Below are 17043 nucleotides of genomic sequence, written 5' to 3' on the forward strand. Positions count from 1 at the left end.
ATTTTTGATCTATTTGGCGACACCGTAGTATGCACGACGTTTACCACCTGGAGGACACCGGACTATTGACCTTAATGGTGGCATGCTATCCTATCCGCCATGGTCAAACGTTGACCACTGGTAGCGGCGGCGGCGGCGGCGGCGGCGGCGGCGGCGGCGGCGGCGGCGTGCCTCAGAACACGACCCCCGGATGGCCGAACGCGTCGAGCAGCATCTTCTTGTAGAGCTCGAGGTCGAGAGCCCTCGATCACAGTGACGTTCCTGCCAAGAGCCGTGGGCTCGCTCCAGCTGCGCCGGTCCACCACCATCAGGCCGCGAGTGAGCTTCCCATGCAGCTCCACCGTGGCCTGCGGCGCAGATGTAAGCAGTCCACCTGCGACCTGAGGTCACTGAAGCGGTGGTCGCGGCAATGCACAGTCTACGATCACAGCAACACCTCCAGCGTCCCCCTACCAGACGGCAACGCACTTTTTCTCCCTCAACGGTGCAGCTGCCGTGACCTGCTCGACCGCCGTGCGTAAAGAGCAATACATTCACAGCAGTCCAGCCGCCTGCTGTTTGCATAGATGTGTACACAATGTCACCCACGTAGATGACTGCTCGACCCTCGCACACAGCTTAGAAGACCAGGTACGCAACCAAACCTTAAAAGTGGTTGTACCAGACGACAAAGACTACATGCACTCGTACTCAACTGGACTCCAAAAGGTAACCCGTCGGGGGAAAGCGCATGGCTCACATGACTCGCACTGCTTCTCACAAACTGACTTAGTAAACTGGATACGGGAGTACATGATTCACACTCACCGGGCCACATCTGAAACAGTCTGCCGTTCGGCATAACAAACCTTGCCTGCCACCTGTTATCTGCCAATGTTCTGCTACGCGTCATTGACCCGCTCGTGTTCTCCCATGTTCGTTACCGCGCTCAAGTTCATGGGGGCGGGAACTGCACAGCTGTTGTGAAATTGCAGAAAGTCTTTAACTTCGCAGCCAGGGTGTCCCCGGGCGACATAGATTTGACCGTGTGTCGGATGTTCCACGATGGTTTGACTGGCTTAGTGGCCAAACGTTTATCGACTTCTTCGATATATGCCTCGTACACAAAGTATTGACAAACGGGGAGCCATAGATTTTACGTTCTCAGCTATCCTACAACCAGAAAAAGACCGAACCCAGTACGCGCCAATCTAGTCATGTATCTCTTTCTCGCCCCCAAAGAACAAACTTGGAAAGCGAGCAATGCCTACCAAGCTGCGCCTATCTACAACTAGCGTGTCATCACCAATGACATCGCGGGCTTATCTTCTTCTTTTAAGTCCTGTTTCCATGACACTATTCAAAGCAACTGCCATTTTTAACCTCGTGTATGTCTCCTCGTGTCGTGTTACGCTTGTCGCCCTGTGACTGTCGATGTACCTGTTAACGAAGGTCTAAGAAAGGCCTAATAATGCGGAACGACTTGATAAAGAGCAATACAATACATTACGATGGCGGCATGCCACGCAATGATGACTCAAAGTAAGCCTGGAGACGTGGCAACCCGTCTAAGTCTGTCCAGAAACTCACATGTCATTGTGCCCGGCACCGTGGCAGTTTAGAGAAGTAGACGAGTCCAGGTATCAGTATTAGGAATGGAATCATCTGCCTGACTATCGTATGCTCGTCTGAGTATACTGAGAGAGAGTATGCTTGTTATAGAAGTAGACGAGTCCAGGTATCAGTATTAGGGATGGGATCATCTGCCTGACTATCGTATGCTCGTCTGAGTATACTGAGAGAGAGTATGCTTGTTATAGAAGTAGACGAGTCCAGGTATCAGTATTAGGGATGGGATCATCTGCCTGACTATCGTATGCTCGTCTGAGTATACTGAGAGAGAGCATGCGCGTTAGAGAAGTAGACGAGACCAGGTATCAGTATTAGGGATGGGATCATCTGCCTGACTATCGTATGCTCGTCTGAGTATACTGAGAGAGAGTATGCTTGTTATAGAAGTAGACGAGTCCAGGTATCAGTATTAGGGATGGGATCATCTGCCTGACTATCGTATGCTCGTCTGAGTATACTGAGAGAGAGCATGCGCGTTAGAGAAGTAGACGAGACCAGGTATCAGTATTAGGGATGGGATCATCTGCCTGACTATCGTATGCTCGTCTGAGTATACTGAGAGAGAGTATGCTTGTTATAGAAGTAGACGAGGCCAAGTATCAGTATTAGGGACGGAATCATCTGACTATCGTATGCTCGTCTGAGTATACTGAGAGAGAGAGGGAGAGTATGCTCGTTATAGAAGTAGACGAAGCCAGGTATCAGTATTAGGGATGGAATCATCTGCCTGACTATCGTATGCTCGTCCGGCTTAAACGAGGTCAATAGCGCGGAAAACTACTTCATCAAGCGGAGTAGTTGTCCGCGCTACGTACGGACAACTACTCCGCTTGCCACTGTGCTACGACGGACAAGCCTTCCGTGACCGCCGTAGCACAGTGACAAACGACGGACAAGCCTTCCGTGACCGCCGTAGCACAGTGACAAACGACGGACAAGCCTTCCGTGACCGCCTTCCGTTCCTTCCGTGAAGCACAGTGACAAACGACGGACACACAAGCCCTTCATAGTCGATCAACGACTTCGAATAATGTGCAGACACTTTGCCTGGTCTACGCTGAGCTCACAAACTCGGTTTTCATACCGTGACATTAGCCCGATGCGAACCAGTGTGGCCACGCTTATAAAAGTTTCTAAAGGTCTCGTGATATTGTTAGAAACCACAAAACATGCCACGCGATACACCTTCACAGATGCATCGGCCTCACTGGATGTGATATAACAGGCAATACGATTTTCGGCGCTACAGGATAATGCATGAGTCACGTCAAAGGTCTTTATTTCTGCACGTTAGCGGCGTAGTGACAAAAGGGCAAGAGGCCATACCGTTACAAATGTCACATGCTGTCACCTCTGCTGCCATGAGCTGACAGTTCGACGAGCGCAAAGTGCGATGGCGTTGGCCCCCGTCCCGTGATCATTCCTGACAGTATGTTTATTACCGCTAGTTCAACGACATTCCCCCCCCCCCCCTTCAAACGGCAAAGTTCTCCTGCTCCGCGAGAGGAACGCTCTGTGTTTGGTAGCTCATCAGTGGCTCCTGGAACGGTTTCGGGCTCTGGGACGTCTTGCCTGCTCGATGTTGTACTACAAGTGTGATGATTACACGGCATGTGATGTAACGGAGCATAAAGCTATAATGTGTGGTACGCCGCAGCAGGCGCGCAACCAGAGCTTTGGCAAAGAAGGGTGAAGGGACAGGGGTTGAAAAGGCCCCTGCTAGTGAAAATCCCCCCTAAAAAAACGTGAGACGTAGCCCACTGTTCAAATGCGAGCGTGCATTTCTTTTATAAACATATTTTTTAGACTTGTTCCCTCTGTAATTGGAATGGAAGCCTAAAGCTACCGCGAAAAAAACTCTGCCCGAATTTTGTAGTTATTAAACCGAAGGAATCGCTCGTTAAACGACTGAATGGAGGAAATCGCCGGAGCTCTCCATTTTTCAAATGGTCCAGTGGACTCTCTCCAAGCCGACAGAGCTCACAAGCTTCGTCAAAATTCGTACCCGTGTTCTTCAGATATATTAGAGATCCCGCCATAATTGATTGTAGGTAGATCAAAATGAGTGAGCCATTTGTATTAACATGTCCAGCCCATGTTTTTTTTTTAAAAGATCAGCATTCAGTCAGACTTGATTATTGACGCAAATTATGTTACGTAGTTTTAAACATGCGCGCTCGCACATTTTAGCAGCAAAGACCTCGACGCCAAACATCACACTCTCCATAGGTCGCGCAGCGTCGGCCCCACGGCTGGTACTAAGCCGTGGCCAACGGATGGACGAAAAGTATGCCGCATCTGAAAAGTGTCTTTGAACTATCCAGGATATCAAAACGTTTATTTCAAAGATAGTCTAGGAGTATATTTCACAGGTACGTTTTTTAGATTGATAAAAACGGATTGGTCTTGACAGCCCTGTGAAATGTTGCTGTACTCTGGTGGTACAGGAAGACTAAACGTAAAATCTTTACTTTCGTGTTTCGTGGAACTGTTTATCCATCCAGATGACAGCCTAAAAGTTGTGAAAATGATACACCCAGTCTAATTTTTGAAGGGTGCGAATTCCTTTTGAAAGGTGCGAATTCCTTTGAAAGACACTTGAAACCATTTTCATGACGGTCGTTCTCGCCCGCACAACCCCAGTCGCCTGGTGTTGCTTGCAATGGCTAACGCCACTCGGCTTCGTTCTCACTAACCCTAGTACTCTTTCTAGAATTCCTCTTTCACCTGAGTAGCGTGCGTATAGTCTATGGGAAGCGTGGCAACGCGGTGACGTGTCACATCTTGGGAATCTGCAGCTAGGGCTTAAGATGGGAACCGTTGCTCTACAACTTGCTTATATCCAACCCAGCGGATCAAAGTCCATCGTTCATCCGAACACATAGCAGCCGAGTTTGATCAGCCCTTGCTTGAGAAAAAGCCGAATCAGGGTTGAGAAAAACACAGTCTGAAGGATCAGAATGAAGCCTTCGAGGTATTTTCACCGGAGATCACATGACTACGCAGGACGGGACGCCTTCCATCTGGGAAGGGGGGGGGGGGGGTGCGCTAACGGCCAGGCTTGGCGCGGGCATGGTGCAAGCTCAGTTACCAATGAGATCACCCGGTGAGGGACGCTTCTACGGACCGACTCATGTCATAAAAAACGTACTCCACCTAAGAGCCCATTAATGGGCAACGCAGCATCGCCGCGTTCTGGCATCGCCCGCACAGCATACGGAGGAAACATTACGAAGAACGATTAAAGCGCCTTTTGGCCCACGGTTTTTGACCACGGTTTAGGAACGGTTAAGAACCTTTGTCGGGAAACACTTTGAGTTGTGCTCAACCTACCCTCCCAAAATTTTGAAGTCGCTGCGTACAGATCAATGGCAGGCGTGGCGTCGGGGGTAGTGTATGGTGCGTGTAATGACCTGCGCTCAGCATGTGTCATCTGCTCATGTGCGGTATTTCACCGGCAGTGTGTGCAATTTAGATCAGCTGCAGCCTGCGCAGAACACATCCTGCCATTCCTCTCCGCAGCGTGATTGCCGTCATGTGATGTCATCCCTGATGCGTGGCTGCGGCACAGTCATTTAAATGCGGGATAATGCTAAAAAATATATCCGCTGGAATGCGTTGCTGGTGATGTGCGGTGTATTCCAGAATAAAGATGGGAACTACGCGACATGAACTCCGCCGATTCTTTCGATTAGGTATATCTGAAGCGTTTCCTTCACCCTATCACCCACCGCGTTCGAAGGTGTCTGATTCCGTGGCGTTCCTTTGCGCACGCCGTTGCGGTGCGTATATCTGGGCTTCCCTTCCGACAACGCATTAACTGCGACACGAGTCTACAAAAACGTCTGCCTTGTCCCCAGCCTCTCTCTCCGTAGAGTCCCTGTCTGGGCTGCTGCCAACTCACGTGGTGCGTCGACTGTTTGAGCACGATCTCGGGCCGGATTAGCATGGCGGCGGCTGCTTGGTCGCACGTGATCCAGTCGCCGAAGGTGCGGTCCTCAAGCACGGCGCGCTCGGCGGCTCCGAAGAAGCGGGCCGCGGGTGAGTCGACGGCGCCCAGCACCGTTTTCCTCCACGCCTGCCGGTCACGGGTGGTCAGGCCTTCCTCCAGCTCTGCCGGTGACGCCGTAGAGCTTACATGGGGTCGACTGCCAGGTTAGAGGAACGACAGGCAGAGCTTGAACGTCGAAAGACCTCATATGACCTCGCCGGCATCGCTCATTGGAAGCACCAGAAGCCGCACGCAGATTTCGGGCTAGCGACTTGCATTGGTTCAACTGACCTGAAATGTTGACCAGAAGAGATTATGTGAAAAGGCTCGAGCATAACATTGGAAGACTTACGGGCGACACCAGTTGGTAGTGAATATTTTCTCAAACATATGAGCTGGAGAGTACACAGGAGCTAGTGTGCAATTCCGCCTTATTCTCGTGGAGCCTTGAAGGTTGCGATCAGGATGACAAGACCCTTGTGAGCCTATACAAATTATCCACTAATGCCTACCGAGAAGGCGTATTTTCACATGCATAATGCTATCTAAAACTCTTATATTAATGACACCCTACCCTTCCCCACATCGAAGGCTGATAGTTCGAAAGCATAGCGCATAATCAGCCTTTCTGGTCAATTTTTACTCTGCCCCATATTGTGTATCGATGCATTGGTTATCTTTAGGCTTTACACTATAGTGGTGAAGCCATGGCCAGCCAATCCCAGAGAACCACATATCTTACATGCGGAGCACCTCTAATACCCCCCAAAATGTACATATAAGGGACCGTGACTTTCTGGATCCGAGGGCCCATACGACTTTCCGTTTTATGCTAATCCCTTCGGGAAATACGGGACTAGATAAAAAACTATTGTTATACATACGGGTGGAAAGTACAAGTCCGATTTTATATGCACATGATTGAAACTAAAACCGCATACGCACGTGCATTTTCATTTTGTTGGGTAGCGCCAAGGCCCTAGATAACACGTGCCATGGAGCTTTTTATGTGGCCCAGGCACGCTCAGCATCATGCGCCGCTCAGCGCGGGGCAAAAAGCAGAAGATGCCGAGTTACATTGGTCAGCGAGATCCAAGATCGCAAAAGCACCACCTGCACAAAACTACGTCTGCGCCTGCAAGAAAAATTATGAAAGTCAGGTCTGTACTGGGGTAGAAATGCAATGAAGATACCTTGGGAAGATGCCGCTAAAATTATCTCGGAAGCAAACGCAAAAAAGGGAGATAGGGTTGAGCAAGTCAAGTCAGGCATGACCAACCCATCAAAAGTCATCTTGAAGATCGCTCAGGAAGTTGACACCAGTCACACAACCAAAAACTAGCATTTCCCTTCAAGGCGACTACCCAGTAGAAGCTGACAGAAGCCACTAATGAACAGCGGATGACATTTGGCAGCTGACTGAAGACCGAGGAAGAAGCTAATCCTTTTGTAACCACATCCAGTTCAGCGACGATATCACCTTCACCTGAAGGAGGCAGTTAATACACAAAACTGCCGGCTTTGGGCCTCGGAGCTGGCAGACAGAGCTGCTGGAGAGCCCGCTGCACAGCCCGAAGGTAACAGCGTGATGCTCCATGAGTTCGAGAGGCCCGATTGCGCTCCTCTCTTCCAATGTCCAGACGGCCACACGGCCTGATGCTCCATGAGTTCGAGCGGCCCCATTGCGCTCCTCTCTTCCAATGTCCAGACGGCCACACGGCCTGATGCTCCATGAGTTCGAGCGGCCCCATTACGCTCCTTTCTTCCAGTGTCCAGACAGCCACACGGCCTGATGCTCCATGAGTTCGAGCGGCCCCATTGCGCTCCTCTCTTCCAGTGTCGAGACGGCCACACGGCCTGATGCTCCATGAGTTCGAGCGGCCCCATTGCGCTCCTCTCTTCCAGTGTCCAGACGGCCACACGGCCTGATGCTCCATGAGTTCGAGCGGCCACATTGCGCTCCTCTCTTCCAGTGTCCAGACGGCCACACGGCCACGGCCAATCGACATGCTGGAGCGCCTCTGGAGACAGCTGGGGATCCGGGTAAAGTGGAGAACATGAGGGTGCCAGCGTGGTGGGGAATCCCCACAGGCCGAAGGGCAGGCTTGACATGGCTGAGGGACATTTTTGCAGCCCGCATCATCAGCTGCAGGACTGGCAACCCATGGTCGGCTCACCCTCTGGGTCTGATCCCTCCATATTATATATTATATGGTGGTTATGTGGTGGTTACCTCTATATTATATGGTGGTTACCGAAATGCCGGGTCCACAGGAAGAGCCCTCAGAGCCACGGTGATCTAAAAAGGGTACCAGCCAGCAGGCAGGCACAATCACAGCTAACAAGAGCGCAAAGGCTGTCGGTGAGCTGGCAAGGCGCACAGACCTCTGCCTCCTACGAGAGGGGAGGGGGGGGGGGCTCACCTGGAATTCTTGCTCTAAAGAGTTCTCTAAGTGGTGACGAGGTGTTTAAGATACATGATACAAATATCCATGGTTCGGTGAATTTCTGCGTGAATATATTTGTTATCGTGACTTGCCACTTTTATGTTATGAGCGGATGAAATCAGGACACACTTGTCTTTACATTATGTATATATCAATACCAGGTGAACAACAGGTCGTGCATAAGGATACCACTGCTGTATGGGGCATGCTGGTACTCTTCGGTTGGTATACAGATCGTTATCAACATGGCCTGTGCATGCCATTCCTGACATCAACTGTAGCCTGGCTGGGTTGCGTGTCATTTGAGGTTTTGACACCTTATTGGAATCGATACATAAAATGGGTTTTCTTCATCATATTACAGGGCACTGAAGCGTGACAACGTGTCGCAAGATCTGGGAGCAGTTGCGTCCGTGGTCTATTCGTCCCGATGCGGCCCGTCGAGGGTGACACAAGTGCCAGACCTGGGGGCAGTTGTGTCTTCGCCGCCATGGTTGTGCCGTGCGCGGTCTGTTTTGTATCGTGCCAGTGCGCGCCGTCGTGTGCCAAGACAGATATATCTCCTGCATCGTAATACGACTGACATGTCGTTGAACCGTTACATTGTTTATCATTGCTAGACATACTGCAAGGTCTCTTCAATGCTGGGGTGTCTCGAAGTAACTGTCGATAAGACACGAGCCATGCGTTGCGCGCGGTCAAAGGAGCTTTAATATGATGACAGTTGATGCAATAAAACATACCACAGTGCGATGCCGTAAATGCTTTGAATCAAACACTTGGTGGTATCCAGACGCTGACGTGGTAAATGGATGGCGGACTTTGTCTGCCCCGATAGCTAAGTTGGCGCCTACGTTGTCACTCCGTCACTCGTGGCAATGTGGGTTCAAGTCGGGATTGTTGCTAATGTAAAGCCAATGGAAGATACACAAGTTTGAACAAGTCCAAACACGGCCACCAGCTCTTGACCAAACTTTTACCGGGTATAATGGCAACTACACTATTGTCATCAAATATATTTAATTCAATTTTCTGTTGCATATCACCAACATTCTAACTTAGTATGGGCAGTTGAACAATTTTGTTGACTCCTTACTTCTGTTACGGCCTCTGTATTTGTTTTCAATGGCAATGCTACAAATTGCAACAATCTTATTCCTTATCATATAATACGTTGCTGAACATCAAATTTGAAAAAGGTAGCCAACATACACATTCAAAAACCCATTCTTCATGCCATGTCTGCCAAGCAGCAACTACAATCACACTGAATTGGGTGGCTGTTAGCTAAATCTTTTTCAATTCATTTTTGTAGTTCACGAAACATCCAAGAGATTTCAGCAGCATCCCCACTTGCGCCAAGAACTCCTCAGAAATGTGACGCCGGGTGCGACCGGGAAGGGTGAGTCCACGCACCCTTAAAAGGAGCGTCCCACATTTACATGGGGTTTTGAACTAAAATACCCATTTTGAAGGACTTGCGGTGCTGTTCACAATTCTGCCCTTCTTAAGACCAAAGCCCCTCTAGTTTCTGTTCTATTCGCCGCGTAGATGGTGAAAGGCATATCGGGGAGCGTATTTCAAAGTCACCTTGGCATTCATGACGCCATACTAACTTTATTCAAATTCTGCCAACCCATAAGCCATGCTATAATCAAGGCCAAGAAGAATGCAACTATGAAGGCGTTCGTATCTGGCGTTCGTGAGCGCACTTTCCAGATATGACAGCCGTCAATTGGCTCTCAATTGATATTATGTAAGGTGCGATGACCTCATCAAACCACGCCACATTGAGGAGCATACTTGCTAAACAGGGAATTGTGTGGTCTGGGGCACTCTTTTCCACTTAACAAGCATATCAATATTTCAATGTGGGCTTGTTTCATCATATCTGATGTTAGTTTCAATAGCCTTTAATGTGAAACATTCCCTTTAACAGGGGCATTGGGTGCACGCCCTAGGCCGACCGGGCGGGTAGGTGAATGCCTTTCCAGAGGGTAGCTGAGTGATCACTGATGTGGGCAAGCTCTTCTACAAAAGTGACATCTGCTGGTTGAGAAACAGGTGGTATATTCAATGGGAGAAACTAGGGGCTAAAAAACGCACCTGGAAATGTTCCACATTTAGAGATATTAAAACAGTCACCAGGGGTGATGAAGTAAACTCATTTAGAACTAATGGTGCACTTTTAACTGGAAAAGACTGCTCTATACAACACAATTTCTCTGTTACATGAACATGCTCCTTAATGCGTCATTGTCTGATTTCGTCAGCGCATCTTACATATTTTTGATTGAGAGCCAATTGGCGGCGTAGTGTATAGAAATCACGCTCACGAACGCCACATATGAACGACTCAACAATCATATTTTTCTTGGCTTGATCGCCACACGGCCAATGCAATAGCAGAATTTTAATGGCGTTATTATGGCGTCACGGCCATCTGAGTAACCTTAAAATAGCCTGCACGAGACAGTATGCCCATCTTCGCGGATGTATAGCTCAGAAACTAAAGGGTTTTAGGTCTTAGGAAGGGCAGAGCTTTGAATTGCACCGAATGATCTTCAGTATGTCTATTTCAGTTGAAAACCCTATGCAAATGTGAAGCACAGTCTAGGCGCTCTCTTTTGGACTGGGATGGACATCGGACCCCCTTATTCTATCTTCGCTTCATCCTTCTTCCTAGCGACGCCCTGCATGTTCGGGCAGGCTGCATGCGTCAGCCATGAGCGAGCCAAGAGGCCCCGGGAGGGAGACCGCAATCGGGCGCCGAGCGCACCCCCGCAGACGGGTCCCTGCGAGGGCCACGGCTAAGCGATTTGACCCCCCCCCCCCCCTCCCCCCCCCCCAGGCGCATGCAGTCCTGCCCCACCGTTATCCATCCTCCTTTATCTCATAGCCCTGAAATGATCATTTCTGGTCAAAAGGACTGTAGCTCAAATAGCCAACTGGGATGGCCTCCGGTCGGTGTCCGCGGTTGTGTTAAAGGTCAGGTGACGTGAGAGGGCAGCACGGACCGCGCTGGGCATTGGAGTGCTGAGCATTGCAGCAGTTGGCCCGATATTTTGCGATCGGGTGGTGGAGCTGGGGCTCATACAACAAACACTGTTTAGCGCAGACACTGGTTAGATCCATCTAATGACAAGATTTGGACGAGATCCTTTTTTAAGCATGCACATATCGGCATCACGCCAGAAAAGGTATCTTCATTATAGCTCATGTTGAAGGAAGTGTTTCACATTTGCATTTCATATTTGCATGGGGTTTAGAACAGACAGAGCCATCTTGAAGATTATTCGGTGCATGTCCTGCCCTTCTTGAGACCCAAACCCCTCTAGTTTCTGAGCTACGTGTCCGCGAAAATGTGCAAACTTTTTCGGGGAGACTATTTCAAGGTCACCCAGACACCCATGATGCCATAATAATGTCATTAAAATTCTGTTATTCCACTGGCCAAGCAACGATCGAGGCCGATAAAATATGATTGCTGAGTCGTGTCTGGCGTTCGTGAACACAACTTTCAAATATAACGGCCGTCAATTAGCTTTAAATCAATGTTGTACAAGTTACGATGATGTAACCAAACAATCATGCATTAAGGAGTATGTTTACTAAGCAGAGATGCTATGTCGTCTGGAGCAGCCATTTCCACTTGAACGTGTAAGTAAGCTCACTTCATCATATCTGATGCTTGCTTTAATATCTTCAAATGTGGAACATTCTCTTGAAATATCGGCAGCTTCCCGTCAAAAATAGCTGACGTGCAGAAAATGGTAACAAAAACAACGGGCCTGCCTTCGTCGCCGCCTCGCGCCATTACGACAAAACCGTCTTATCCCACCGATTTTCACAAAAGCGCCACCGCCTGACGCGGCGCAGTGACGCGGCGACCATGGGTCGGGCCCTAGCGATCATTGGGGAACCAATGCATGTAGCTGGCAGGTCGCTGAGCTATTGCGTGGCAGCGCACTACGTTTGAGCGTAGTCGAGGTTGGCTGATTTCTGTTCAACATGAAGGCTCCACTGCTGTCGGCTGCATACACGTCAGCCAGCCGCGGTGTGACAGCTGTCACGCTCCTGACCTTTTCCTCAGGGCAGTATAAAAGACGAGACATTTCGGAGGCGTTGCCCATGCTGACGAAGGCACCGCACCGTTGAACGTCGGGCAGGCACGATGCGTTTCGTCTTTGCGCTTGTCGTCTGTGCGCTTGTCGTTGCAGCGCTGGCCGCAACTGCCGAAGGTAAGGCGGCTCTTCTTGTGGCTGGTGTCTATGTGCAATTGGGGCTTTGCGACGCAGTCAGCTGCTGAGGCTATACGGGGCCGACTGGCTCTCACCCCAGCAGGAAGGGCGGGCACCACGGAGATTCGAAGCCTGCTCCCTTGGTTTCGCAGGCTGTTTAAACCACTGCACTATGGGTACCCTCGCCATGATCTGTAGGTGTGACAAAAGGTGGTATATCTACACCTACATTTATGTGTTATCTACTGCTTAATATCGAGTTTTATGGATCTAGATTGAACGTTACAAAGGTCATATCTGTTGACGACACACGTTTGGTCTTATCCACATTCCGTTCTTTTTGCAGGGTCATCTTCATGTCGGGGCAAAAACGCATCCTTGCACGCGTTGTCCCAGAAAGGGCAGCAAGTACGGATGCATTCAGACTTGCTGCAGATCGGGACGTCGAGGCGGTGGTGATGATGATGGCGATGATGATGATGATGATGATGATGACGGTGGCAGACGGCATCACGGCAAAAGGAGGCGAGGCGGTGACGACGATGACGATGATGATGATGACAATGGCCACCGTCGTCGTGGTGGAAAGAGACGAGGCGGAGATGACGACGACGATGATGATGATGATGACAATGGTCGCCGTCGTTGTCATGGTTGCAAGAGACATGGCGGTCATCATGGCGGCAAAAGAGGGGCGGAGATGACTAGACACTTTCGCACGGCTTCCAGCCGCCCGTCAGCTAGATTGTGACGGAAGAAGTGTGCAGCCAGGTGCGACAAGATATCACGGGCGCATTGAACGATCTTCACACCCCAGGACTTCGATAGTATGACAGCGGGTGCATCGTCGAGTCTCGATTTAAATGGCGGGCTCCACCCGGTCCACACGGGATTATCGCTTTCCATGCGTTGTTGCACTGGATCTGCCATCGAAGCGCCAGAGGTTGACAACGGTGCTACCCATGTCATGTCTCGGTTTTGTTTGATTTCAACAGTTGCTATGTTTGGTTCAAATACAGTCATACAAAGTACAAAGTGCAAAGGCAAGGTGTTATACAAGGTGCGAAGTGTATCTACGGGCGAAATCCATTGCTGCCATTAGTAACGGCACGTGATGGCAACACGGTCGAGAAGAAATCGCGCTAATCGGTGGTTTCACATGAACCCTTCACAAACAGCACGCATCCGACTCCTAAGTGGCTATCTGAAACGCTATGTCATAGGCCATTATGCATGCGATCTGCATTTTCATGCATGCCGTGGCTTACACTGTGATCATTCGTGATACCGGCAAATCTAGCAGCATGGCCTGTGTGGGGCGTCGAAGGCAGGCGAGCGTCCAAAGGAAAAGGTCACCTGACACGCACCGTGAAGCCCGCAGCCGATTGTTCAGCCATTCATGCACTTACGAGCGAGGCCACACGGCCCGTGTGCGGGCGTAACTGACCATGTCGAGGCCGTGTGCGGACGTGACTGACCATGTCGAGGCCGTGTGCGGACGTGACTGACCATGTCGAGGCCGTGTGCGGGCGTAACTGACCATGTCGAGGGCCGTGTGCGGACGTAACTGACCATGTCGAGGCCGTGTGCGGGCGTAACTGACCATGTTGAGGCCGTGTGCGGACGAGACTGACCATGTCGAGGCCGTGTGCGGGCGTAACTGACCATGTCGGGGCCGTGTGCGGACGGACTGACCATGTCGAGGCCGTGTGCGGGTATGACTGACCATGTCGAGGGCCGTGGTTGAGGCAGACCTCCCACGAGGCGATTAAGATGGGTCGGCGCACGGACGCGAGCACGATGTTCGCCGCCTCCGGGTCGCAGACGAAGTTGAACTCGCCGGACGGCTTCACGTTGCCGAGGCCTGCCGGGCAGCGGCAGCTTCGCACGCGCGCTCACACTAGTAAAGGACGCGGAATTCACCGGCTAGGTGTGACCACGGACGGCTTTAACCACAACACATGGAAACGTAAAAGTCTCGACTGGCGCAGGTGTATGACAGGGGGGGGGGGGGGGAGGAAGGGCTCCTGCATGCCATGCAGCTCCCTGTTTCTTCTTCGGCGGATCTCCCGAATCGCTCTGCACGTCGCTGCAGCAGAGTGTAAATAAGTTCGGTCGTACTCATTTGACAGCTTGCTAATCTCAACTATCTGTCGTGTCAGGGCATTGGTAAATTGTTTCGTTTGCGAGACTTGGCATTGAAAAATTCGGTGGGTCCACGACGCATGTTTACCCTTTTGTAAACCAAATATTCTTGTTGGATGATGTTAAAGGTGTGAGTTGGCTGTATTTGATATCAATAAAAAAATAAATATCGACCTTCTTTTTTGGTATCGTGACGTGTGCGCTAAAAATAACCAACCGTCAATATGCCAGGACGTAAAGATAAACGAATATTTCAAGCAATCATTAAAATATATTTTCAGCTATTATTGGAAACAACGTCAACCGCTCACCATCATGCATCGTAATAATTGCTGTGATATATCCTCTCAGCAGTTACGGCCCGGTTTGCTGAAGGCCAATGCAAGTTTGCAAGATGATGGAATTCATGTGCTTCGTGCATTGATCATGCAGATGATCAATGCTCGCGACCACTTCATAGTATCCTAGGCGAAGCCAGTAAAATCCAGGAAACTAAGACAAAGCCCTATAAATCCCGTTATATCGCGAGTAATAGCAACCATCATTGTTGGCATGAGCATCATTAAACGTCAAGGTTGTATTAGGTCATGTTTTCGGGACCGCGCAGTGGTTTTTACAAACCTTTCACAGTGCGTAAATTTTGTCTTCTTACCATGACGATAGCTTGTGCGAAATGATTCGGAAAATGTCATAGGAGGTCATGCACTGACCTCAGGTAGCCTCACGCCACCGCATTAAAGTAAATGGTTGCGCAATTTGACCTTTGATATACTCCAATCACATGTCGACGGGCGCTTGGGCCCTGAGCTTATAAGATGTACAAAGTTTTGGCCATAGCTGCCGCTAGCTACCCATAGCAGAAACAATGTTACAAGAATTCTAGGCACAATAACAACAATAACTATTCCATACATTTACAAACCAAAGGTACTTTTTCCTTTAAAGCCCCGCCACGTATCCACATAAAGGTCTTGATGAGTACGTTGGCCCAAATTCATGGATAGCTCATGGACCACCCGTACGAAATAAGCGAATGTGATTAAACATTGGTGACGTTTCGCTAAGGAATTTTGCGACTCATGCCTGATATAAATTAGACAGGCATTGAGCTGCTAGTTTTTAGTCATTATGAACTGGGAACTCAGATTTTGGCACTTGATGCATCTTATCATAGCTTAAGGTCAAAAATATGAAATCTCATGACATATAACATTTCCATCGTTTGCGCGTGATATCACCCGATGAAAAAGGCAAATGTTCTGCATATTTGCACATGGGCGTAACCCTTTCTCTGGGATTGGTGGACAAATCAGGATGAAGTGGGCGTGAGGGGAGGGGGGGAAGGGAGGAACACCCACTAAAGAGACATTACTCTAGATGTAAAAATGCGAAAGGTGCATTTTGGCTGGCAAGGTCGGGGGAAAATGCCATTTTCGGAACATTGTAGGTGACATTTCTCTTCCCCCCCACAATGGTTACACCCCAACATGACACCCAGGCACGTACGTGCATTGCTTCCAAACTGCTGTTTTACAAATACGGTTACTATGCCAAATGAGCAGATGGCAGCCAAAGACCACAATTCATACTAACCCAACACAGTGACATCAATAAAACGTTTTTATTCTGCAATCAAATGCCATTTATCTTTCTGAACTACACCAGAGCCCGTGCACTAGAGCCCTAGTCAGTGAAAAACACATGGTCGTGTACTCATTCACACGTGCCGTTATAAAAAGTACATGGCCATGCGTTTTTACACCACACACCATTGTTTCAATATTTGTCAACCCACATTGCGTATGACGGACGATTTCTAGTATCAGGAACCAGGAGAGGCTATTATCTCGCGCGCGAAGGTCACGACGTTCTGTAAACCCTGGGCCGGTTGAGGTTGGCCGGCCGCCCGGACAAGCCGGATCAAAACAAAGGGATCACCTTCGTACGAACTCCATGGAGTGGCTCGCGCAAAGTAGACATGCGGGCGATCAAAAAAGTGAAATACAACTATGTGTAGAGGCCTCTTTTGGATGTACGTTTGACTACAAACCATTGCTCTTATATTTTGTTGAAACACCGCATGACTGCCATAAGAGACACATCCTCGTGAACACGGCAGGCATCGGATCGTCTGTGGGAATGCGTGAAACGGTGAAGATGAACGAGGATTCGAGAGGGGATCACCCTCTGCATAAAGTGTCGAATCAGATTATCAAAGAATACCGACTGTTTGCCGGTGCCCGAAAGCCAGGTCAGCTCTTCAGTTCAGCGGATTAGAGCGGTTTCAACAAAGAGAACAATGACGGAGCTGGATCTGCGCAGTTTGAGGAGTGTCTTTGCCCCAGGAAAAGATAAGCCAGTACGTCGCTGAGAAGGCGGAGCATATTCTTGACAAATCTTCATTGACGACGAACCAGTTTTTATGGTTCGAATCACGCACTTCAAGTGTTTTTAAAAGCCAACGTCAATAAATGGCACGATCCATTCTTCCGAAGAAGTTCGCTGGGGACTGATTGGTGCAACTATGACCTGACAGAGTTCTCATAAACCTATCTGAGCTTCAAAGAAGGTGATGCTGGATAATACCAAACGAATCATTCCAAGAGAC

At 49.5% G+C, this 17043-nt stretch overlaps 1 protein-coding gene across 1 annotated transcript; it reads right to left on the reverse strand.

Annotated features, from left to right (window-relative positions):
• Positions 1–251: 251 nt before the first annotated feature.
• On the reverse strand, positions 252–14756 carry LOC119106910 (pyrimidine-specific ribonucleoside hydrolase RihA-like; the record flags this gene model as incomplete). The annotated part of the gene is made up of 5 exons (XM_037230259.1): positions 14747–14756; positions 14029–14184; positions 13986–13996; positions 5516–5689; positions 252–347 (listed from the first exon to the last, which is right to left on the reverse strand). Coding segments are annotated over exons 1-5 (447 nt in total), but the record flags the coding sequence as incomplete, so codon positions are not given.
• Between the last annotated feature and the right edge of the window lie 2287 nt (positions 14757–17043).

Source organism: Pollicipes pollicipes, unplaced genomic scaffold, assembly GCF_011947565.3.
Source record: "Pollicipes pollicipes isolate AB1234 unplaced genomic scaffold, Ppol_2.1 Scaffold_6444;HRSCAF=7643_pilon_pilon_pilon, whole genome shotgun sequence".
Lineage (NCBI taxonomy): Eukaryota > Metazoa > Arthropoda > Thecostraca > Pollicipedomorpha > Pollicipedidae > Pollicipes > Pollicipes pollicipes.